Source organism: Carya illinoinensis, chromosome 4, assembly GCF_018687715.1.
Source record: "Carya illinoinensis cultivar Pawnee chromosome 4, C.illinoinensisPawnee_v1, whole genome shotgun sequence".
Classification (NCBI taxonomy): Eukaryota; Viridiplantae; Streptophyta; class Magnoliopsida; order Fagales; family Juglandaceae; genus Carya; species Carya illinoinensis.
In genome coordinates this window covers 9,410,691-9,437,563 of record NC_056755.1, presented here as the reverse complement: position 1 = coordinate 9,437,563, position 26,873 = coordinate 9,410,691, and the positions used below count along the sequence as shown (strand labels likewise).

At 34.2% G+C, this 26,873-nt stretch overlaps 2 protein-coding genes and 1 long non-coding RNA gene across 3 annotated transcripts; all 3 read right to left on the bottom strand.

Moving 5' to 3' along the window:
• Positions 1 to 375: 375 nt before the first annotated feature.
• Positions 376 to 2,969, bottom strand: LOC122306873 (G-type lectin S-receptor-like serine/threonine-protein kinase LECRK1). The gene has a single exon (XM_043119412.1). The coding sequence runs from the start codon at positions 2,917 to 2,919 to the stop codon at positions 538 to 540; it is 2,382 nt and encodes a 793-aa protein (XP_042975346.1). The 5' UTR covers positions 2,920 to 2,969; the 3' UTR covers positions 376 to 537.
• Positions 2,970 to 8,884: 5,915 nt separating this feature from the next.
• On the bottom strand, positions 8,885 to 11,694 carry LOC122308384 (UPF0235 protein C15orf40). The gene is made up of 3 exons (XM_043121674.1): positions 11,388 to 11,694; positions 11,155 to 11,243; positions 8,885 to 9,378 (listed from the first exon to the last, which is right to left on the bottom strand). The coding sequence occupies exons 1-3, from the start codon at positions 11,560 to 11,562 to the stop codon at positions 9,250 to 9,252; spliced, it is 393 nt and encodes a 130-aa protein (XP_042977608.1). The 5' UTR covers positions 11,563 to 11,694; the 3' UTR covers positions 8,885 to 9,249.
• A 13,661-nt stretch (positions 11,695 to 25,355) lies between these two features.
• LOC122307827 lies at positions 25,356 to 26,355 on the bottom strand. Its single transcript, XR_006241832.1, has 2 exons — positions 25,791 to 26,355; positions 25,356 to 25,687 (listed from the first exon to the last, which is right to left on the bottom strand). It is a non-coding gene; the product is annotated as an uncharacterized LOC122307827 (long non-coding RNA).
• Between the last annotated feature and the right edge of the window lie 518 nt (positions 26,356 to 26,873).

Sequence of the window (26,873 nt, the reverse complement as noted above, 5' to 3'; positions counted from 1 at the left end):
CTCAACGAGTATTTTTGACAAATGCATCCACAGCTTTTGCAGACTTCAGTTGCGAATAATGGTACCTATTTGCGGCAAGTTTTTAACCCGGGAAAAAAAATGGTGCCAAAAGGCCCAAAATGTTGCAGTGATATATATTTCCTAATCTCTACCTTTAAACAAAAATGAATACTACACATTATCCTATACCACACATTTTATATAATTTAATATTATTTTTTATTTTTTATTATTTATTATTTTTATTATTTTTATTTTATTTTATTCTTATTAAACTAATTGAGTTGTTCTATTTATCATTGATACACTACATATTTGTTATAGAAAATATGAAAAAAAAAAATTAAAATAGATGTAGTATGTGAAGTGTGGAGATGATAAATAGAATTTTTCTAAACAAAATAGTTTACTACCGAGATGAGAGGATAATTCCTATGCCATTCCTTGATCATGATGGCAAAAGGAAAATACATGAAACCAAATAAAAACTACATGAGAGCAGAAATAAATTCCTTCAGGTACTAGATCTACGTGGTTCTAGCATGCAGTTGGACATGGAGGAACGGATACATCGGTAATCCCTTCTAACATCAAGAGCACACTTTTCATAGAAGGACGAAGAGCTGGTTCATCTTGAATACACCATAGTCCTGCCTTAATCATGTTCTCCAAGGTGGTCTTATCTACTTCTTCCCACTTCACAATCTTCTCTAACTCTCCAGCAAGAAAGCATTGGTAGATCCAATCAGAAAGAATCATCTCATCGTCGCTTGAAATGCCAAGCTCAATGTTCCTTCTGCAACATAAAATTTCAAAAAGCACTATTCCATAGCTGTAAACATCAGCCTTCACTGATATTGGGATGTTCTTTTGCCATTCTGGTGCCAAGTACCCCCTTGTTCCTCTTACCCCTGTGAACGTCCTGGTTTGATCTGGCATTAGAAATTTTGCAAGCCCGAAATCAGAGATTTTAGCAGTCCAAAATTCATCCATCAAAATATTATGAGGCTTTATGTCACAGTGAATAATTGGGGCCTCGCACTCTTCATGCAGATAGAGGATTCCTCTTGCAACATCCTGTGCAATTCTTACTCTTTCATTCCAATTTGGACGCATTGGAGCTCTAAATAGAAGATCTGCAAGGGAGCCATTGCTCATGTATTCGTAAACTAGAAGCCTTTTAGAGCCCTCAGCACAGTAACCCAATAAACGAACCAAGTTCCTATGGTGAGTTCTCCCAATTGCTCGCATCTCTGCTCGGAATTCCCTCTCACCATCTTCAATTCCCGCCTTCTCCAGTCTCTTCACTGCAACAAGTCTTTTAGCTTTGTATAGCGCCCCTTTGTAAACTGCTCCAAAAGAACCCTTGCCTATCTCTTCTTTGAAACCATTTGTTGCTCTTTTGAGCTCATTATATGAAAACAATCTTAAAGTTATTTCTTCAGCCGGACCCACGTTTCCATTCTCTAAAAGTCTTTTGTACCTTAAGACACGACTTTTGAAAATGAAAAGGCCAGAGATTGTAAGGGAAACAACTGAAAATACAGTTAAACCAAAGGTCATAAGAAGGATTTCCACCATTGTTGTTTTGCGCACGACAACGAGTGGCTTCTTTGGGCTTTTGCTCGTGCCAATCTTCAAGAAAGCCGTGGACCCCTGACTTGCATCTGATCTCCTTACATATATCAGTGGAAGGGTGTGTTTCCTACACTTCTGGCTGTCGAACAATGCGGCCCCACAGTTGCATTCTTCCAAACAAGATGTTTTGCATTCTTCCTCTGACATTGATGTTACAGCATAAGGATGATCTTCCCACTGCATGTTCTCCATGGTTTCGATGCTATAAAAGGCTGCATTAATTTCTTTCCCACCTCTACACCCTGCTTCCGAGAAGTTTCTCTCACAGCCAAGAGATCTCTCTGATGAGAAATTATTGGTCCCAGGAAGGCAAACACAATATGGTTTGCCGTCATCGTATGTACAATAGCTGGTAAAACCACAGAAAGATTTCACTTCACATAGACCACGCAACGCTTTCCATACAGAATTTGATACATTGAAGTTGCCTCTATCATCATAGGCGTGAGAATAAAGTCGGAAATTTCCATCAGAATCAAGCGTTGCACGATAAATGGTATTGCCAGTGTTGTCGCTGCCCCCATCATAAACGCTATGCTTTAAACTTGTGCCATTGAGGATAGACAGAGGGCCTGTATTATTGAGATAAAGTACTAGTTGACACTTGGAATTACCACAAAAGTCAGTACCTGTGCTCCAGTAAGCATCTCCAGGGGTGTTTGCTGTGTTTGCTGGGTATAAAACAAGGTTTCCATCCAACTGCATCTCAAGATTAAACCGTCCAGTTGAATGGTCAGACTCTGTTAAACTGGATACGAGTCGCCCGCGATTGAATAAAGTTTGACCTCCTAAAATGGTGTCGGTAGGATGGTCGAAACTCTGCCAAATGATCTTGGAATCCTTGTCATAGAGCACGAAGTTACCAGAATCAAGCATGGAGGCATAAGCAGCGGCTGTTGCACCAGCAATGCTTTTCTCTTGTCCTTGCTCAGTTCTCCAAAGAATCTTTCCCTTGATAAAGTTCAGATTTACATTCGAGGTGAGCGGCGGATCATCACGAAATGCCGTCCATACAACTATTCTTTTGTCTCCAACCAACCAAATTCCAACTTCAAAGTCATTCAAGTTTTTCGGATAAAAACCAAAGGCAAAGCGGCCAGATGGAGAAAGCCAGGAAGTGGGATCTATTGTGGGGTGGAGTGAAAAGCCTGTTGTAATATTGATAGATTGATTTGGCGCTTGAGCTCTTCCAGTTGAGAAGGAAATAAGCAAGAGGAAGAAAACAAAGGATATGGAAGCCATGAGGGGGGAGGGACGAGGGACGAAAGAAAATGGTAGCATCGGTTTCAGGATTCAATTAATTAATAGAGATGGATGGAGGCCCGGAAACAAAGAGAAATATTCTGGTTGCAGTCATATTATATAAAAATAATTTTATAATGAGATTTATGCGATTATATTTATATAATTTTTGAGAAATGATATTTGTAATTATGGTTGTGCAAGCAACATATAATCGTTTTAAAAAAAATAAATTAATATGCGACTAACATGAAAAAAAATAATTTTTTTATCATAAATTTTACTTTTTTTTAAAATAATTATATGATATTTACAATTTTACGATTACAAGTAATATTGCTCAATTTGAACTCCTCTCGAAAAAACTATACGTAGATTTCAGTACTTTTGTCAAATTCTACCCATTGCCTTGGAAAGATTCATAGATGGTCAAGGCCGCCTTTAAAGACTAGACGCAGCGGGAACGACTGGATATGCATTAATTCCATATTAGTAGTGCCGATAATATGTTGTACGATTTATTAACCTAATACAAATGCAATATTATAATAACAAGTTAAAGATTTAATTTTAATGAATTCATGATATGAATTCGTTATGACAAGTTAATAAAATTAAAATTATAATTATATCCTTATATTTAAAAGTAAAATTATTAAAATTTAAATTTTGATATTTTTATTATTTAAATTATAATTTTGAACTTGTAGTTAGTTTCATAATTTTTATAAATATTGTGATTTTAAAATTTATATAAAATTATGCTAAATTTAATCAGGTTAAACTAGTTAATTTCAAGCATATTCAACCCATTTAAATAAATAGTTTGAAACGGATAGTATTATGTCATGTTAACCTATTTTGTAATATTCACTATTGGATCAAAACGAGTTGACATGATACGACCCGTTATGTTAATAAATCGTGTTAAGGTTTGAGATTTTGACACGATAAACTTAACGGATTGAGTTATGATTAAGCTATATAATATAATATATATATTTTGACATGACACAAATACGATCCGTCAACACGATTTGACATCCCTACTTATTACATTTCTTCAAAATCTTTGTTAATTTTGAGATGGTATAAAAAATTTTATAAATTGTAATAAAATAATCTGAATTAACATATTTTATTAGATTTTAAAAATTAAAAAATAAATAAATAAAAATCTAATATTATTTTTTATTTTATTTAAAAGTTTAAAAAAAAGTATAATGATTAAGTACTAATGATTAATTAAAAAAATTAAAAATTTGAAATGAAAAAATATTTACATTTGACTTATATTTAGATGTTGATCTGATTAAATTGTAAGGATTGCTTTGGATGTACTTGATTCCGATATTACCTAAATCTTGGTTGAGAAATTTTTTAAATCGCAATTACCGGTCCATAGAAAAATCTTCACCCTTGTAAGAACTTGAACACTATTTTTTTTTTAAAAGAAAAAGAGATCTAGTAAAGAGATTAAAGAATGATCAACTTGTTCAATAAAAATTTCAGAGATCAGAATATATATTTACAGAAAATATATATTTTATTAATTAAGAAATGAGTGTATTATAACCACCAATTTTGAATCCCACCGAGCGTTGCAAAACAATAAAACAGAGGATCAACTGTGTCTGTAACACTTCCAATGTCAGAGTTGGAAAATAATCTCACCAGAAAGAGATTTGGATATTAAGAGCACTTTAAATTATTTATAAATAATATTAAATAATTTATTAATAATATTAAACTGTTTATAAATAATAATAAAATAATCTAAAAAGATCCAAAAACATTTACGTTCCCAAACAGAATTTTAGTATCCGAAAGCGTTAAATGATACGGTACTATAAGACTATTTACCACCCAATCCAACCGTTCGGTACCCCGAAAAATGTTTGGCAATACTAACAATGAATTACTAAATAACCTAGTAATGGATTTGATTAATATATACTCCAAGCCTTCCAGGGCTAAAAGATGCACACTTGACTTAGGCCCGTTTGGTTCCGCAATCTCCCTTAATTTATTTCAACTTATTTTATTTAATTATTATAATTTTTTTAATTTTTAATAAAAAAATAAATAATTCAATTTTTTTTAATTTTAAAATAATAATAATATTAAAAAATAATATTTTAATAATATTTTATTCAACTTTCATTTCAATTTAATTCGACTCAATATTCAAACACAACCATCTCGTACTGTATACTACCCAACAACCCTATGGTCAAGTCTCGAAAAATATTCAGCAACGACGATGGTACTTAAACGGAATCTATACATATATAAAAGCAGAATGGATAAGATATTCCAAGTCCAAAAAATGCAGACTTTGACTACATTCATTTAATTTAGCACCCAGCCCAATTGTGGGAGAAAGTGATGGAGAGACTAAGAAAGGAAGACTTAGAATTAATAGTTGTCATGTTAAGAAAGTTGTGGTTAAGAAGAAATGAGTTCATATTCAAGTAGAATTTTCAAAGTCCTAGCAAAGTAATCTGGTTAGCAAAAGCAGGACTTGAAGAATTTCAAAAGGCACAAATGGATGGCAATGCAGTGGAAGGAAATGATTCTACAGTAGAAAGTATGAACAGAGTTATAAATCAGAAGTGGAAAAAACTAGACCAACCTTCTGTCAAGACAAACTGGGATGCCTCTCTTAATAAACAAGACAAAATAATGGGAGTAGGTATTATAGTTTGAAATGAAAAGGATGAAATAATAGTTGCTGCTTGTGATAAGAAGGCATATATATACTACTCAACCACACTTGCTGAATGTTTGGCTTTATGGCACACATTGAAGTTATGCATGGATCTTAGGTGTGACAAGTTAATTATTGAAGGGGATGTCCAAGTGATCATAAGAGTTGTTAATAGTGAAGAGGAAAACTTGTCTTATATGGGACACATTATTGAAGACATGAAAGTTGTTCTAAGGAGCAGACCAAATTGGATCGTTAAATATACACATAGAGATAGCAATGTTGTGGCACATATGTTAGAAAAGGCAGCCTTAAAGCTAGAACCAAATCTAGTTTGGATTGAGGAGGGGCCTGATTTCACTTTTTCTCATTTGTCAATTAGAGACATGCAATGTATTACTGAAGTGCAATGAATGAAAGTATACACGGTTTATTTTTTTTTTTTAAAAAAAAAAAAAGAAAACAGAAATGTCCAAGGTTGGCTTTGATCTAAGGAATAACTTGATAACTTAATAGAAGGGATATGATTAATCTTTTAACTAATGTTAGATATAATTTTAGGATGTTCAAGTCTCGTATGCTCTCTTTGAAAAAAAGTAAAATTCACAGTAAAAATACATGTTTTTTCATATGGATATCAAGTATACTCCATTTGTTTTTTTTTTTTTTTTAAAAAAAAAAAAAACTACATCTACTCACACAAATTTTCACAATAACCATTTCATTCTCTCACAAACTCACACACAGTCCCTAACTCTCATGTCGTCAGCTCTAAGGGAAAATTTGTATGTTATAGTTTGTAACTTTGGGAGTATATATTCTGGAAGTTTAAAGTTTTTGACAATAATTTTGTATATGGATAGAAGATGATAAACAAAACATACAACTACTTAAAATATTACAGATAATGGACATATTACAACTTTACTTGGCATGTTCTTCAAAAGAACATTTCTTAGTGAATAAAAGTTGAACAAGCAAGAATATCTAGTCACCTCTAATAACATCATAAATTATAGTGGATTGCAATTCTTCTACTTTTAGTAATATAATTTCTATTGATGCTCAATTAGGTCTGATTGGAGTTGATGATGTGCTGAAGTGTCTCTAATTTCATGATGATGCTGAATGAACTCTATAAATTCAGTTGTAGGATTGTGCGATAGTTGAGGAAAATTATCATCAACTTGATCATACCCGAACTTGGACCCTAATTATTATCACGCTTATCTTCGATGATCATGTTATACAGAATAACACATGTTTTCATTATATTTGTTAGATCTTTGATCTTGAACATTCAAGAAAGTCTATAAATGATTGCAAAACGTTGTTGAAGGACCACAAATGAACACTCTACATCCTTTCTTGCTAATTCGTGTTACTGCAAAATATTTCTTTTTATTCCCTTATAGAGACTGAATAATCTTTACAAATGTTGACCACTGATAAATACCGTCGTCAAGGTAGTACTTTATAGTGTAGTCATTGTCATTGATTGAGTAATTTACTAGAGAATCACAACCTTGGGCAAATTCAGTAAAAATAAAAAATATTTCTAGTACATTGTTATCCTTATACGAACTAGATAATCCAAAAAATGCATACCATATTCAAAAATCATATGAAGCAACCGTTTCTAGTTTAATAGTCGGTTCATGACACTAGCCGGAGTACATACCTTTCCAGGCAGCACGACAACTTCTCCACTTCCAATACATGCAATCAATGCTTCCTAACATCCCTAAGAATTTATGTTGTTCATCAATAGCGAGCAATTGAGCAATATCAGTGGCATGTAAATATTCATTAGAAAAAACATTTATGATTGCGGTTACAAATTTTTTTTGGCTCTCTATTGTGGTGTTTTCTCTAATCTGTATGTATTTATCCATATGTGGTAATTACGAAAAAGCTCAAAATTATTATCGATAGATATAGGTCAAAAGAATTACCGTTAGACGAATGACAAAAAATATCACTGTTTACGCGAACAAGATGTGTTATTGTTAGACAAAGGATAAAAAATATTACCGTTGAAACTCGAAGAAGATGTGTTACCATTAAATAAAAGATAAAAAAATATTACCGTTATATGTGAATCAAAATGTTACTATCACACAAAAGATAAAAAATATTGTCATTACATCTAGACAAAACCATAATCTTTATTTTTATTTATTAGTGACAAATATCATTGCGTTGGAAATTGCACAGATTAACTAACAATTTATTATTTTAATACCATTATAATAACAAACTATTATTGTACCAGAAAAACATAGGATTTGTGTTTACAAAATTAGGCAGAAGGTGATAGTTGAAAACAGGAGGAAAAAGATAGAAGAGTTAGTAGATAAGTATGTTAATGGAAGTTAGAAAAAAAAGTAATATTATACATGGATAAATATTATTTTAATAGAATAAAGAAATGATAAAGAATGATATATAAGAAGTTAAATGAGTAAAATTTAGAAGAAAATTTTAGAAAATGTGTTTTTTAATCAAATTTTAAGAAAATTTATAGGAAATGAAATTTATAGAATCCAATGTGAATGCTGAGGCCGTATTTTTTTCCCCACAAGTGAGTTCTTTAAGAAAATCATAGCATCTCGTCGCCTTCTACGCATGACTTTCCTTCATTTTCCTTTTATTATTCCTTTTCACAATTTTCTTCGTTAACGACATACCCAAGAGACAACTGAACAGAAAGGTTAAATTCGGACTTTGGTGGGAAAGTCGTCGCTGTTTGAAGGGACTGTTGATATTTCAATGCCCACTAACTCTAGACTTTTCTAACTGCCCTCTAAAACGGATTTGCACTTGCATCCGTCTCTAAAGTCCAAAAAATAAAGGCGCAATGGTCTTGTTGTTCAACACATAAGACTCGTTGATCAGAAAACAGAGAGCGGGATACAATCGGTTTGCTGCTTTTCATGTCCTGTATTCTCTGCTTTTCTGTTAAACCACTGCTCTCAATATACTGGAAGCCATGGTTTACTGGTTGTCATGCAAAGAAGTTCTTCATATCAAACAAACTTATCCATCTCTATCTGCATTTCCAGTGAAGATACACATTTTCTTGTAATTCTGTTGTAATACATAATTTACGATGAAAATTTTGGCTACCTCATACATGAAGTATCTCATTTCCAGGCAAATTTACTATTGTTAAAAATGATTAAAGTTTCTACTTGTAAATAGAACACCAAAACTCATTTGGTAGAAATACTGCTTTACATAGAAGTTGGCCTAAAAAATTTCCAATCATGGTCTTTGACACAAACAAGAAGCTTTCAGTAGAAGAGTGTAACAAAGTCATATTGGCGGATTGAACGCATGGTGACTGAACGTTTCAAATCGTACAAGACATTGATAATCCCAGAATAACTTGAAATAAAGAGTTGAAAATGCATAAAAGCAACAACTTGACACAGTGTCACTGTCGCAGCTGCTCATTTTACAAACAAAAATCTCATGTAGTTGTTGTTGTAATAATAACTTTGGCCTCGTAAATTGGTGTTTCCAGGTGAAATACGAGAAATGATAATGGCTGGAATGTAACTGGTCGGCTCACATGGTTAGGTCTGGCTCGCCAAGGTCATCAATGACAGGTTCATAAACAGAAATCCCCCCTCAACTCTCTCATTTCTCCAGCACTAACATTTTGAAACTTTGTCCAGAGTATCGAAAACATTTTGTATGGTAACCTCCTCCACAATCACAACCTTGTCCCTTGATTTAGAACCAGAACCTATAGACACTTGCCTTCTCTTCACCCCCAAAACCTGTTATTTGGAGAGAATGAAGACACAAAGTTTCAATGTATATAACATCATTGAACTCCAACCGTGTAAGCAAAACAGAGAAGTAATGTCATTTGCTGGAAGAACAAACAAAAAGAATTACGCAGAAAATATTAGGTAACATTTTGACCACATTAGTGACATTAATATATTCAGCCACTTATAACTTTGGATATCAAGATTCACATATGCAAAAACAAAACAGAAAAAAAGAAGAGAAAAGAAAACTCCTACTTAAGGACACATTACAACGGTGGCAACCACACACAAAACTACTCAAGATCACACACCTAATATCACAACCACATGCGCAGCATTAAGTTGCTCTTGAAAGGACAGCTGCTACACCTATGACCTATGCACTATCCAAGTTTCCAAACACCACCATACCTAACATCAAGTTTCTCTCATACTCTCACACCAGCACTAGGATACTTGCACACTAGCATTATAACAACACTTGGACATTCATACTAAGCCTCCGTACATATCTGCATGTTGTTAGTTAGAAGACCGAAATATCAGAAATTTTCTCGAATCCAGGGTGAAGTTTTCCATTGGGGCGTTACAAAGCTACTTGGGCCACAAATTCTTATTAGGCTATTTCACTATAACAAGTATCATCCCCTTTACTTATAAAAAAAAAAAAAAAGTATCATCCCCTTTATCCTGGATGTCTTTTCATGCTTCTTTCATTCAATTGATTGTATCACTTTTGCATTTTAACCTACTCTTGGAACCCATGGTCCAAATTTTTATTTTCTCAAACTATTTTATCTTGTCACCTATAACCAAATGCATATGATTTAACAAATGACCTAGAGTTTAACAGTGTCTTCCTTATAGAACATGTGACAAGTGTTCCTCTCCAATTACCTTCAGTGCAATTTTCACATATTAATAACTGCAAAAGCGGTGTTCTTGGCTAGACCATTATAAGATTGTATAACCCCTCTAGAGAAACTGGAGGCCTATTCAAAAATCACAATTTCTAGGTACCAACAATGAAGAACACCAATTGGAAGGGGATTCTAGGACTCTTGTTGATGCTATAAAACCAAAGGATGGAAATTTTACTTCTCAGGGGCCTTTGATCATGGAGATTCAGCGCATGTTGCAATGCTTTCCGATGGTTGAAGTCCTTCATGTAGGAAGACATGAAAATGAAGCCGCAAACCTTGCTCAACATGCCAAATGGATTGGTGATACCAATCAATGGTGGCACTCTTATGACTTATCCAGATTTTATATCTTCTAGGGTGTTGCTAGACTCTGATTTGTTGTAAATGTTTTGATGTTTACTCTGATTTGGGATGGACTAAATATTGTATGTGCGTTGATTAATGTATGAAGTTCAGTTTTATAAAAAAAAAAATGGATGTTGCAACGTCTGGGCATAAGCAACCGGATGCGCCTTTCTGACGTGGACGTGACTACAGAAGCACCCGACCTGCCGGAAACCGGAGAGTAGAGGCCTAGACGGCAGGTCAACTCCAGTCAATCCATTGATCCAACAAAGTCTTACCCCCATCAAATAGTGTCGGTCCGATCACTTGTTTTTCTGGCACGTTAATTTAGCACGAAGGTTCACATACATCTCTAATACAAAAGCATGTAAATTAATCCAATTCATATGTCAAATTCAACAGCTTAAATTTTATACTAGAGATGAAATCAGAAGCTACATTTTACTGGAAAAGAAAATTGGTGTAAATAAAATATAACAAAGAAAATGAAATCAGAAATAATCAAACTGACCGAGCTAATGAAATCGAGAAGTGCAGCGTTAGCTTCTCCGTCCTTGGCCGGTGCGTCTATTTGTACCCCAACTGCCTCGTCACTGAAATCTGTATTTCAGATTCACAAACAAAACACACACACACACACACACACACAAAAAAAAAAAAAAAAAGAGGAGAAAATTATAGCAAAATCAAAATACGAATACGATCACAGACACTCAACCAACATAAACGTGGGTAGATACGGACCTGTGATGGAGGATGATTTGGAGCCTGGCTTAGCGTGGATGGAGATGGCAACAGAGGAAGGAGGTATTGAGCGAATACAAGAAGGAAAATTGTTGGGTTTTACCGGAGGCGAGGACTGAGCGGAGTCGGCGGTGGTGGCCTTTGCTTTTGCTTTGCCCTTCTTGGCCGGCGGCATATTTACGCTTTTTTCTTCCTCTCCGAGCGAATTATCCGGCCTGTACGAGAATTCCGTCTTACGAAAGACAACTTTTTATTCTGCAAAAAAGTCAATCGGTTGTCGATTATCCTGAACGGTATTCTTGATATCTATATTATTTAAAAAGGAAAATGGCCTCTCTCCGTGCTCCTGACCGCTGGTCATAAAATATTTTATTTTATTTTAAATTAATAATTAAGGGAGTGATTTTAAATGTATTAATTTTTTTTATATTTTTTTAAAAATTTTAAATATATTAAAAAAATTTAAAAAAAATTTAAAAAAAAGACCATGCGGTCAAAATGAACCTGACAGAATAGTACCGTTCATTTAAAAATAAATTCAAAGAGATTTATATAATTTATTTTATAATAAATATATCCTATTAAATTATATTAATTTATAAATTTATTTTATAATAAAAATAATTAATTTATAATTTAATGTACACGACAAATCATTTTATTCTGTGAGATTTTTGTAATCAAAACATTTTTCTTTGTGAAAAAAATGTTGAGATATACTGAATTATTCCTAATCATTAAAGGAAATAAAAAATTAACAAAACCAATTAACACCCATGGTGCATGGTGGCTAGATCTAGTGGCACAACCACTTTTCTGGGATGATCGGACTGCCGTTGGAGTCTAAAGGGTGGCGGTCACCATTCTTTTTTATTATTCGTAAGGATTTTATTAAATATGAAAAGATTAACGATCTGTCGTCATAGAGTGACTCAATAAATTTTATTAAAAATTTAATTAAAAAATTCACTTTTATAAATTTTAACCAATTACTTTTTATAATATTAAATAATAGATACAACATATCTATCGCTATTATATTAAAGTATTGATTTTGATCTTTTTATTTATTTTAATTTAGCTAATAAAATAGTCTTGGACTATAATTATTGTTCATTTGTTGAATTTATTATAATTACTTATTGTGCATTTTAGCTCAAACTTAACCAAATTTTAACTTTATTTAGTCCACTATTAATGTTCTTATTGTAGGTTGTCATTAGATAGTATAAAAAAAGACCATGCTAGGTCCATCTCTCTCAACTACCATTGGAAGATACCGTTAGATATAAGTGGGTTTTTTTTTTTTTTTTTTTTTTTTTTTTTATAGTTTTTACATGTATTTTTTTAACACTTTTAAATATTTCTTTTTAAAAAATTACAATATCATTAAAAAAAACTTCTCTATTTAGGAAGTAAAATAAATAAATAAATAAATAATTTAAAAATGTTAGTGTAGATTCCAGCAATAGTTGAGAGCTGTAACTCTATCATTTTTCATAAAAAATTATTTATATATATGATGTCCTGATTAAAGATAAATTTTTATTCTTGCGATAGTTTTGGAGTATATATATGTGGTGATCCTCTCAACCCAACATAGGATGTCAAATTATTTAAATTACTTACATAACCATACATTTTTAATATGATGCTATCGTGTAATCTTTTTATTTTGAATAATATTAGACACAGTTATAGGTTATGCAAGCATCGCACACCTCTTTTTTCACATGAAAAAGAATGAAGCCTATCATTAAAAAATTAATTTTTTCTCGTGAGTCTAAACCCATATTTACTCACTTTTTTCAAAAGAAATGCACGACACCTGCATATTCTATAATTGTAAATATAATTTATATATTAATCTTACATAATCTAAGTAATTAGATACATGATGATTACCCTAATTATGCTATTACCCTCGTGATAATAAAATACTTTTAAGTGCGATTTGCATAGTGAGATAAGATGATATAATTTTAGATAAAAATAAAAAATAAGTGCGATTTAATTATATAATGAGATGAGATGATATAGTTTTAGATGAAAGTTGAAATTTGAATAAAATATTTTTAGAATATTATTTTTTAATATTATTATTATTTTGAGATTTGAAAAAGTTGAATTATTTATTATACTTTGTATAGAAATTTAAAAAAATATATAATGATAAGATGAAATAAAATGAAATATTTTCGTTATCCAAACGGTGAATAATTGGTTGTATGTACGTTTAAGTTCTACCTTTTCAAATCTGTACTTATTGTCTTAATTATTTAACCAACTCCTACTCTGTTGTCCATTAATTAATAGCTTGGATAGAAAGAGAGAAAAAGAAAAGAAAAATTTTATATGAAAATCTTATACCACATACATCTATTTAATTAATATGTGATTTATCATTTTTATTATTTTATCTTAATACTTAAGTATATATGTATATTTAAATAAAATTATATATAAAAATAATAAATTACATGTTGATTAAACGGCGATGTGTAGTGTAAGGTTTTCTTATAACATTTATCAAAAGAAAAATGAAGAATATTGCAAATTAATTAATGCGGTGACTCGCCCCTTGTACATCCTCCTGTTAATGGACCAAGTCTTTTGATCACCTTCTAGATAACTGGAGCATGAGGAAAGTCCTTTTTAACCAACTGTTATAGAAAATGACTGAAGATTGACAACATGATCAAAGGGGCACATATATAAAACATATCTTTATTATTCTCTTCTTCACTGCTTACACAACAATCGTATCATGTGTTATAAAAAAAAAAAAAAAAAAAGAAACAATCGTATCATGTGTTTTAATAACTTAGTTCACAACAGCTATAAGCCTATATAATAAGCATAGTACTTTATTTCTCTGATCTTCTTCCCTTGCAACTTGTGTTTTTGTAACTTTTTCACAGCAGCATGTCAGCACCTGCAAGTATACTTGCAGATAGAACCACCGCCTTCACCTTCATTATTCTAGCTTGTATAATAAGAACGCTTATTAATTAATCGACATGCTCATATATTTGCATCCCTGCTGCACAAAGGAAACTCACCACTTGAGATCATGACTATATCATAACTATATCACGTGGTTAATTGTATAAAAAAAGTTTTGCAGATTGAAGGAATATTGAGCATTGGACTTACTGCTTTCATCCAGGATCTTATCAGGTTGCTGGAAAAGGAGGCAAATAGTACATCTTTCCCGGTGCCTCTGAGCCAGAGCGATGCGGCGGTGGAGGAGGAGGAGTTTCATAGTCGGATTTTGGAGGTGGTCGAGATTTGTGGTGGGGTTGAGGTGGAGGAAAGATGGTGGGTAATGGTGATGGGGATGGAGTTGATAGTTTCTTAGGGGGTGCGGGAATCTCAAGTTTCGGAGACGGGAAACGGGCTGCCGTGATCTTCATGGGCAGAGATAGAGAAGCAGTGAGTAATAGTGCCAATAGGCAAGCTGTGGTTAAGGAAGCCATGAAAAGGGTTGTTACTGCTTTCTTTTATTGCTTCTGCTACCATGCATAAGTGACATCAAGACCTCGACCCTATTTATAAACTGCATAGGTTGCAGTAAGCCTCGGTGGCTATTACGAGGAATTTGAGACCATGCTACTGTTCATCAATTGCATTTTTTTGGTATTTGGAGACCCAGAAAGTAGAAGAATATCGATAGTTGATCAATGGGTCAAGGCTAGAGAGTCCAAAGTAGACTTTGATTATGGGAATTAAAAATGCTTGGGGCATAAGCTAAGGATCCGTGTATGACACGTTTGATAAATCATAAATGTCCCTAATAGGAACCCTGTGTCCTGGCAGGACTTTTTAGGATCGAATACCTTATAACTTTTAATATATTTTTATTTTATTTTTTAATAAGACTCAAGAGGTCGAAATTTTTAATTTGATTGATTATATTTTTATGATGAAAATTTAAAGTGTTAAATGGGAATCCAAGACCTTTACGTACCACGTCCATGACCTGTAACTGAAAATCGAAACGATGACTTTGAACACATGACACATTCTAAAATCTACTTTGTTTTTTATTATTTTCTTTTCTTTTTGACCCCTGACCAAAAGAGAAGGATGGTACATAGCCTTAACGACGCCATTAATTACTAAGTTCTCAAATTTTGAATGTTTTAGATTATAGAACGAAAGAAACTTTAGGAAAATTACAAGAAACCATCATTGCAGCCTAAATAGACTTGACTACTTACCTACGTACCTTGGACCTGTTGCTATTTATTAGTAGAATAGAGCTAGGGATACAGTTAAGACTCAAGAGCCCCCCGCTCCTAATTTATTTTTTTAAATTTTTTTAGTGATTAAAAAAATATTCTTTAATAATATTATGAGTTTTTTTATTTTTTTTTAAATATTTTTAAATATTAAAAATGATATGAAAAAAGACATCAAAAAATATATTTTTGACCTAGCGGAGCCCCCAACGACCCACCCTTATTAGTATCTGTATTACCGAACCCAAAACAACCTACGTTCAGACTCATGAGCCCTTGCTTGCACATGAATATATATTATGTGAGAGATATTTTAGTTATAAAGGAATTATATAAAAGTAAATTTATAAATTAATATGACTTAAATCAATAGGTTAGATTATAAAGTTATTTTTAATAAAAAGTAGATCTAACAGATCATACAAAGTTACATCAGTTGTAGATTTAATTTTATATAATCTTTTTATGTTTGTAGCAATTCTATATATATATATAGCAATGAGTGGTGCATTATGCTTCTCATTATTGTGCTAGTTATTTTTTTATTTTTTAAATATTTTTAATATATTTAAATATTTTTAAAAAAATAAAAAAATACATCAATATATTTTAAATTAATTTCTTAATTATTAAATAAAAATAAATAAATAAAATTCGACCAGTGGTCAACTGGAGCGGTCTGTATCACACCGCAGACTAGCTTTTTTCATATAGCAATATTCCAGGCGTCTTGACCTTTTATTTTAAAAAAAGACTTGCCTATTAATGTAATTTGAAAATTAAGAGAGTACTATTTGAGTTATTGCATATGGAAGACAACCTGATTAGCAATGATGCCTTCATTCTTTTCTAACATCAAATTATAAATAATTTAATTAATAAAACTTTATAACTATAAAGATATTCTATAAAAATAAAATCATAAATTAATATACTTCATATGAAATGTTAAATTTATTTTATAATAAAAATAACTTTATAATCTAAAAATATTAAATTACATCAATTTATAAATTTATTTTTATAAAAAAAATTTGTAGTTAAAATATTTTTTATTAATTAATACCACCTTCTAGAAGATTATATATATATATATATATATATATATATATATATAATTATATATATGTATACGTTAGAAAGTTCACAAAAGTCAAAATTAAACCAAACTTAGCGGCCTTAAGAAGTGAAGGACTGAAGACTACGACTATGAATTTCAGAGGGGCAACAAAACTCTGGATCTCCTCGGAATGGGGTAAGGTAGACTAACAGCATTTTTTTGGCCGAGACCTAAATACTTTAGGCCTTTGAATTTAGAGGTAACTTCAATTCATGCCATCTAATTTGATTTAATTATTATATATTTTTTAAATTCATATATAAATTATAATAAATAATTTAATTTTTTTAAATCTTAAAATAATAATAATGTTAAAAAATAATATATATTCTAATAATATTTATTTTATTTTTAATTTTTATTTCATCTTAACTTAATATCTGAGCAGCATCTTAATGCAGCAGTAGTCCAAGGGAAATGGGTATAATAGTCTACCGATGGCTGCCCAAATTATTTCCTTTAAGCACACATTCACATGATCATATATAGATCGATTAAACAAAAAGAGAAATTAAAGAACAACAAAGAAAAGCCCCATTAAAATTGATGTTTGTAATGAACAATTAATATCCATTAGTCTAACTACCATGCATTATATTTCTTCTAAATTATAAACTCTTTGCATGCAAACAAAGACTACTTTTTCCTTCGGGAGGGTCTTTTTTTATTTTTTATTTTTGTTCCCACGGTTTTTCCTCAGCCTTACGAGGATGAATAAATAATAAGGAGGCCTGACCTCCATTGTTTCTTTAAAAACAAAAAAGAAATAAATTAATATATGTTACTGGCCTATCATGTATGTGTGCTATATAAATTACTATAAATATACAGTGAAGTGGAAACTGTGCCACATATTCTTTGGGATGCCCTTCTATTAAGGATGTGTGGGCTCTTAGTGTTGCAGATGGAGACAAAATAGTAAACGGTGAGCCATGCACCGTTTGCTTCTTTGGTTTGTTAGGCACCTCCCCACCTTCCCAAGAATCATGCAGCAAATTGCTGCATAGTACTGATCTGCTCTCCTATAAATAGGAGAGCTTAAGTATCAGAGAGTGAAAAGCGTGGAAGAGAGAAAGAAGAGAGAAGAGAGTGGGTGAGCAGAGAGTGTTTTCTGTAAAATCATTTTTCATAGTGAAATTACAGCATCTGTGGATATAGGCAATTGCCGAACCACGTTAAATTTTGTCCCTCCTTTATTTAGAATTGTCTCTGTGTCAGAACAGCTCCCAACAACTGGTATCAGAGCACTGGTTTGAGCTGTCCGAAAATTCAAGTTGTTCAAAATCAATTTTTGACAACTCCAAGGTGTTCTTTGCGTCGAGACGAATCCGTTGCCGCAAACGGAATCGAAAACGGAGGTCGGACGAGGCTACACGCGCCCCTAGAAGATCGGCGCGTGCATCTGCTGTAACTCACGCGCCCCACGCGCTCCGGAGGTTGAAGATGTGTGCGCCACACGTTCCCACGCGCCCCCACGCGCGCCAGAGGTTGAAGACGCGTGAAGGACACGCCCCCACGCGCCCTAGAGAGGTTCGGCGCGTGTGTTACACGCGCCTCACTCTCCCCCACGCGCACAGTACTGTACGCGCGTGTATTACACGCGCCAACGCGTTGCCCACTCGCACTGTGCAGCGCGTGTATCTCACGCGCCAGACAGATCAGAACCGTCCGTTTTTCAGATCTGTTTTTTGGCTAGATCTAAGCCATTCGGAGTCCGATTTCGACGATCAAATAGTGCTTTCTAACTATTTGGATCATTCCGGACTCATCCGTACGGTCGAAATTTTGATATTCGGCATCAGTACATTGGATCTGAACCATCTACGTGTTGCAGATCATGTTTGGGCTAGATCACGCCAGTTGGAGTCCCATCACGACGATCAAATAGTGCTGACAAACTATTTGGATCATTCCGGACTCGTTTCCAGCTAATTCGAGTGTTTCGGACGCAACTGTGATCTTTGTTTGTTTGAATTTGAACTCATTTGTAAAGTTATGGCTGGAGAAGAAGCTAAAGGTGTTGGTATCGAGAAATTTGACGGTACAGACTTTGCTTACTGGAGAATGCAGATAGAGGATTATCTCTATGGGAAGAAACTACATCTTCCACTCCTAGGAAGAAAACCAGATGACATGAGCAATGAAGATTGGAGTTTCCTTGATAGACAAGTATTGGGAGTCATTAGACTAACATTGTCAAGATCAGTTGCACACAATGTGGGAAAGGAGAAGACCACGGCGGATTTGATGAAAGCTCTATCGGATATGTACGAGCAGCCATCAGCCAATAACAAAGTGCATTTGATGTACAAGCTATTCTACTTAAGAATGGCAGAAGGAACTCCAGTTATTCAGCATCTGAATGAGTTCAACACCATCATCAATCAATTAGCTTCAGTGGGGATTGAATTTGATGATGAAGTACGTGCACTAATTGCTCTAGCTCAATTGCCAAAGAGCTGGGAGGCCATGAGAACAGCTGTCAGCAATTCTTATGGCAAAACAAAGATGAAATATCAAGATATCCGGGACCATATTCTTAGCGAGGAAGTTCGCAGAAGAGATACGGGAGAAGCATCAACTTCCAGTTCTGCCTTAAACCTCGAGACGAGAGGTAGAGGAGCCAGTAGAAGTTCAAATCGGGGCAGATCGAAATCCCGAAGAGGCAGGAGTAAATCTAGGTCAGGAAAACAAGTACAATGCTGGAATTGTGGCAAGATTGGCCACTTCAAAAATAATTGCAAGGAAGCAAAGAAGAAGAATGAGCATGACTCTGTTAATGCCACAACAGAAGATCTCCAAGATGCCTTACTTCTTTCAGTCGACAACCAAATTGAATCTTGGGTGTTAGATTCAGGAGCCTCGTTCCACACTACAGCACACCGAGAAATCATGCAGAATTATGTCATTGGTGATTTCGGGAAGGTGTACTTAGCAGATGGTGAAGCGTTGGAAATCGAAGGCATGGGAGATGTACCAATCAATCTGCCCAATGGAAGTGTATGGTTGCTACAGAAGGTGCGACATGTTCCCAAGCTCATGAGGAACCTGATTTCTGTAGGACAACTTGATGCTGATGGGCATTCGGTACTATTTACCGGTGGCACATGGAAGATAACAAAAGGAGCTATGGTAGTAGCTCGAGGCACAAAAACAGGTACTCTATATATGACTTCAAGCATTAGAGATACTATTGCAATTGCTGATGCAAATGCCAACCTATGGCATCAAAGGCTTGGTCACATGAGTGAGAAATGAATGAAAGTACTATTATCCAAGGGGAAGTTACCAAAGTTGGAATCAACTGATTTCGACATGTGTGAAGGTTGCATTTTTGGGAAACAGAAAAAAGTTAGTTTCCTGAAAAATGGTAGAACTCCAAAATCTACAAAGTTGGAGTTGGTGCACACAGATTTGTGGGGGCCATCCCCAGTCGCTTCTCTTGGAGGATCGCGGTACTATGTTTCATTTATTGATGACTCAAGCAGGAAAGTATGGGTTTATTTTTTGAAAAATAAATCTGACACATTTGATACTTTCAAGAAGTGGAAAGCCATGGTTGAAAATGAAACAGGCTTGAAGTTAAAATGTCTGAGGTCAGACAATGGAGGAGAGTACATCGACGGAGGGTTCAAAGAATTCTGTGCTGCAAATGGGATTAGATTTCAGAAGACTATTCCCAGGACACCGCAGCAGAATGGCGTAGCTGAACGCATGAACAGAACTCTCAATGAACGTGCCAGAAGCATGAGGCCGAATTCAGGATTGCCTGAATGTTTTTGGGCTGATGCAATTAACACTGCAGCCTATTTGATTAATCGGGGACCTTCAGTTCCCTTAAAGTTTGATCTACCAGAGGAAGTCTGGAGCGGAAAGAAGGTAAATCTTTCCTATTTGAAAGTTTTTGGCTGTTTATCATATGTTCACATAGATTCTACTGATCGTAACAAGTTAGAAGCCAAATCTAGAAAATGTTTTTTCATCGGTTATGGTGATGAAGAATTTGGCTATCGATTTTGGGATGATAAAAATCGCAAAATCATCAGAAGTAGAAATGTGATATTTAATGAGCAGATTCTGTACAAAGCTAAGTCACAAGCTGAATCTGAGGAACAGCCAAAGAAACCTGAGGTTGTTGACTTTGATGTTACTCGAGTCAACACTGATCAGAACGAGGATCAAGAAAATGATGATACACAGATCGAACAACGTACACCACTCACTACTACTCGAAGATCTTCAAGAACAATTAGGCCACCACAGCGGTTCTCACCATCTCTATACTACATCTTGCTAACAGATAGTGGTGAACCGGAAAGTTATGATGAAGCTCTACGAATTGAAGATTCGATCAAGTGGGAGAAAGCCATGCAAGATGAGATGGAGTCACTGATGTCAAATCAGACATGGGAGCTAACTAAGCTTCCAAAAGGCAAGAAGGCTTTGCACAATAAATGGGTGTACAGAATTAAAGAAGAACACAATGGTAGCAAGCGCTACAAAGCCAGAATGGTCGTGAAGGGGTTTCAACAAAAGGAAGGTGTTGACTACATAGACATTTTCTCTCCAGTTGTAAAATTGACAACGATTAGGCTAGTGTTGGCAATTGTGGCTGCAGAGAATCTACATCTTGAGCAGTTAGATGTGAAGACTGCATTCCTTCATGGTGATTTGGAGGAAGACATCTATATGCACTAGCCACAAGGATTCTCAGTGAAGGGAAAAGAGAATCTAGTTTGCAAACTGAAGAAGAGCTTGTATGGCCTAAAACAAGCTCCACGACAATGGTACCCGGAAGTTTGACAACTTCATGTGCAGTAATGGATTTACAAGACTGCAGGCCGACCATTGTTGTTATATGAAGAACTTTGACAACTCTTATATTATCCTACTGTTATATGTGGATGATATGCTCGTTGCAGGGTCAAGCATCGAGGAAATCAATGAACTGAAGAAGCAGTTGTCAAAGCGGTTTGAGATGAAGGATTTGGGTGCTGCTAAACAAATCATTGGTATGAGAATTATTAGAGACAAGTCTAATGATACTCTCAAGCTCTCGCAAGAGGAGTATGTGAAGAAGGTGCTCAGAAGGTTTAACATGGACAAGGCGAAACCAGTGAGCACACCCTTAGCTAGTCACTTTCGACTAACTAAGGATCAGTCGCCAAAGACGGAGGAAGAGCAAGAATGCATGGACAGAATACCCTATGCATCTGCTATTGGTAGTCTTATGTACGCCATGGTCTGTACAAGGCCAAATATTGCACAAGCAGTAGGAGCTGTGAGCAGGTACATGAGTAATCCAGGAAAGCAACATTGGGAAGCAGTCAAGTGGATTTTAAGATATCTACAAGGCTCTTCAGATACGTCACTATGCTTTACAAAAGCAGGTTTAAAACTACAGGGATATGTAGATGCTGATTTAGCAGGTGACGTTGACAGCAGAAAAAGTACTACTGGATTTGTGTATACGCTGGGTGGTACAGCTGTATCGTGGGCTTCTAAGTTACAGAAGATTGTTGCTCTCTCAACTACAGAAGCGGAATATGTTGCTATAACTGAAGCAGGGAAGGAAATGGTTTGGTTGCAGTCATTCTTGGAGGAATTGGGAAAGAAGAATGAAAAAGACATTCTGCACAATGATAGTCAGAGTGCTATTTTTCTTGCAAAGAATCCAGCCTTTCATTCCAGAACAAAACACATACAGTTGCGATATCATTTTATCCGATCTCTTCTCGATAGTGGACAGCTGATACTTGAGAAGATTCGAGAAACAGAAAACCCAGCAGACATGTTTACAAAAGTAGTTACTGCTGACAAACTGAAGCTGTGTATAGCTTCAGTTGGCCTTCGTACTTAAAGGCATGACTTAAAGTTGCTGTGATGGTTGCTATGAAGATATGTAGACTCATTTGTCTCCAAGTGGGAGATTGTTGCAGATGGAGACAAAATAGCAAACGGTGAGCCATGCACCGTTTGCTTCTTTGGTTTGTTAGGCACCTCCCCACCTCCCCAAGAATCATGCAGCAAATTGCTGCATAGTACTGATCTGCTCTCCTATAAATAGGAGAGCTTAAGTATCAGAGAGTGAAAAGCGTGGAAGAGAGAAAGAAGAGAGAAGAGAGTGGGTGAGCAGAGAGTGTTTTCTGTAAAATCATTTTTCATAGTGAAATTACAGCATCTGTGGACGTAGGCAATTGCCGAACCACGTTAAATTTCGTCCCTCCTTTATTTAGAATCGTCTCTGTGTCAGAACAGCTCCCAACACATAGTTGTAAAAGGCTTCAAAAGTATAGTATTTTTGTTGTAAAATCTTTACTTATTCCAAAAGTTTAAACTTATTATGGGAAGATGTTGATTTTTATTATTTATTTTATATCTTAATACTCACACTCACGTGTGAGCCAAACTCTCCATAAATAAGTGAGCTTAACACGTGGAATATTTAATTAAATGAGATAAAATCTAGAGTCAAGATTCAAACTCAATATCTAGTATGCTCTAATAGTATGTGAAATCACCACTTATCCTAAAAATTTTAAATGATGAATAGAGGATTTTTATTATTTAATTTATATCTTAAAATCTACTCTTAGTTTTATGGGTCTGGTTCTCAAAAGAGTATTTAGACACTGCAGATTTTGAATAATTCTAGCTTCTGCTAGACTTTTACGGCTGAGACGTAATAATTTTCTGCATGATGGTTTTTCCCAGCATCCCTCTCAGCTATATTTCAAATGGCTAACGTTTCTTTGGAAGAGTTCCAGCTAACTATTCAATCATCATTTCATAATACAATATAAGAGCAAGTTCCTGTTCAAGTTTGGCAGCCCCCATTGTCAAATTTTATAAAAGCAAGTTGGGATATTGCTCTGAATTATCAAAGTAAGAAGATAGATATTGGTATTATTCTAAGGGATGAAATTGAGAGTATTATGGCTACAAAGCATCTTTGTAAGTTTGGAAATCTAACGCATCAAGTTGCAGAGACTTTTGAAGCTTCTTAACTGTTACTTTTTTTATGGAGCTGGGCTTTGAGAGAGTGACTTTTTAGGGAGATGTCAAAAATGTTGTGAACTTTAGTAAAGTCGCTTCTAGTTTATATTCCTCTTGTGATCATCTTATACAAGATGTTCTTACTTTGCTGTCTGTCTTCTCAACTTGGCATTTCTATTATATTCCAAGAGATATTAACCATGTGGCGGCTCATGATCTCTTAGCTAAACCTGCAATTTATTTATCTAGTGAATCTATATTTCTGGACAAGGTTCCAGATTGTAGTAAATATCTTGTAATATACTATACAAATTTATAAAAGCCTAGCATGACTTTTTCTCTCAAAATATATATCTATATATATATATAGAGCTTCCTTTTGACCCCAAGATTGTGGATTTGGGTGAGGGTTGAACTTGCTCAAAAATAAAACCTCCAATATGCATCATGTGCAACCTTCACCCAAGTAAGAAATCTGTGAAGTGGATACATGAAATTCATGTTACAACTGATAACTACATGACAAATTTACAATTTTCACATCAACAAACGCTTTTGCAGATAAACAAACGCAGTGTGGCCTTGAACTTGTCACCTTGGTTTTGATTTTGGCACCCAAATGGAAGCTGTGGTTCCTTGACTTCCAGCACAGTACCAGCATGCAATTCTCATGTTTTATCCAGTACCCTTCGCTAAAGAGACTAATCAGGTACTTGGCCTGAGAAATATTACAAAAACTAATAGGGATTGGCTTAAAACCCTTCAGGTAGCCAAAGCCATAATTGGTTGTATGTACGTTTAAGTTCTACCTTTTCAAATTTGTACTTATTGTCTTAATTATTTAACCAACTCCTACTTTGTTGTCCATCAATTAATAGCTTGGATAGAAAGAGAAAAAGAAAAGAAAATTTCTATATGAAAATCTTACACTACATACATCTATTTAATCAATACGTGATTTATCATTTTTATCATTCTATCTTAATACTTAAGTATATGTATATTTAAATAAAATCACGTGCAAAAATGATAAATTACATGTTAATTAAGTAGTAATATGTAGTGTAAGACTTTCTTATGACATTTATTAAAAGAAAAATGAAGAATATTGCAAATTCCCTTATTGGTTACCAAAACTCAAAATATCTCGTCTCAACTCATTATTACAATTTTTTCAAATTTTTATATAAAATATCATAAACAATTTAACTTTTTCAAATCTCAATTCACTACAAGAAAATTGGCATTTTGTAGCCAATTTATAGCGGCGAAAAGACTATTAGCAACCAAAATAGTCTTTTCGCCGCTATAAATTAGCCGCAAAAGGCCATTTTTCTTGTAGTGATTCAAAATTAATATTAAAAAATTATATTATAATAATATTTTATTCATTACTATTTAAAACATTTTATCTTATTTCATCTCATCTGTGTAACTAAATGAGACCTAAACATGGTGACCCGCCCCTTTTATATATATATATATATATATATACTCCTCTTAATGGATCAAGTCTTTTGATCCCCTTCTAGATAACTAGAGCATGAGAAAAGTCCTTTTTAACCAACTGTTATAGAAAATGACTGAAGATTGACAACATGATCAAAGGAGCACATGCATAAAACATATCTTTATTATTTCTCTTCTTCACTGCTTACACAACAATCGTATCATGTGTTACAAAACAAAAAAAAAGCAATCGTACCATGTGTTTTTTTAACTTAGTTCACAACAGCTATAAGCCTATATAATAAGCATAGTACTTTATTTCTCTGATCTTCTTCCCTTGCAACTTGTGCTTTTGTAACTTTTTCACAGCAGCATGTCAGCACCTGCAAGTATACTTGCAGATAGAACCACCGCCTTCACCTTCATTATTCTAGCTTGTATAATAAGAACGCTTATTAATTAATCGACATGCTCATATATTTGCATCCCTGCTGCACAAAGGAAACTCACCACTTGAGATCATAACTATATGTACGTGGTTAATTGTATAAAAAAAGTTTTGCAGATTGAAGGAATATTGAGCATTGGACTTACTGCTTTCATCCAGGATCTTATCAGGTTGCTGGAAAAGGAGGCAAATAGTACATCTTTACCGGTGTCTCTGAGCCAGAGCGATGCGGCGGTGGAGGAGGAGGAGGAGGAGTTTCATAGTCAGATTTTGGAGGTGGTCGAGATTTTTGGTGGGGTTGAGGTGGAGGAAAGATGGTGGGTAATGGTGATGGGGATGGAGTTGATAGTTTCTTAGGGGGTGCAGGAATCTCAAGTTTTGGAGATGGGAAACGGGCTGCCGTGATCTCCAAGGGCAGAGATAGAGAAGCAGTGAGTAATAGTGCCAATAGGTAAGCTGTGTTTAAGGAAGCCATGAAAAGGGTCGTTACTGCTTTCTTTTATTGCTTCTGCTACAATGCATAAGTGACATCAAGACCTCGACCCTATTTATAAACTGCATAGGTTGCAGCAAGCCTCGGTGGCTATTACGAGGAAGTTGAGACCGTGCTACTGTTCATCAATTGCATTTATTTTGGGGATGAAATTCCTTAAACGTGTTGGACGCATCGAATTTTGGTATTTGGAGACCCAGAAAGTAGAAGAATATGGATAGTTGATCAATGGGTCAAGGGCTAGAGAGTCGAAAGTAGACTTTGGTTATGGGAATTAAAAATGCTTGGTGGATAAGCTAAGGATCCGTATATGACACGTTGGATAAATCATAAATGTCCCTAATAGTAACCCTGTGTCCTGGCAGGACTTTTTAGGATCGAATACCTTATAACTTTTAATATATTTTTATTTTATTTTTTAATAAGACTCAAGAGGACGAAATTTTTAATTTGATTGATTATATTTTTATAATGAAAATTTAAAGTGTTAAATGGGAATCCAAGACCTTTATGTACGTACCATGTCCATGAGCTTTAACTGAAAATCGAAACGATAACTTTGAACACATGACACATTCTAAAATCTACTTTGTTTTTTATTATTTTCTTTTCTTTTTGACCCCTGACCAAAAGAGAAGGATGGTACGTAGCCTTAACAACGCCATTAATCACTAAGTTCTCAAATTTCAATGTTTTAGATTATAGAACGAAAGAAACTTCTAAGAAAATTACAATA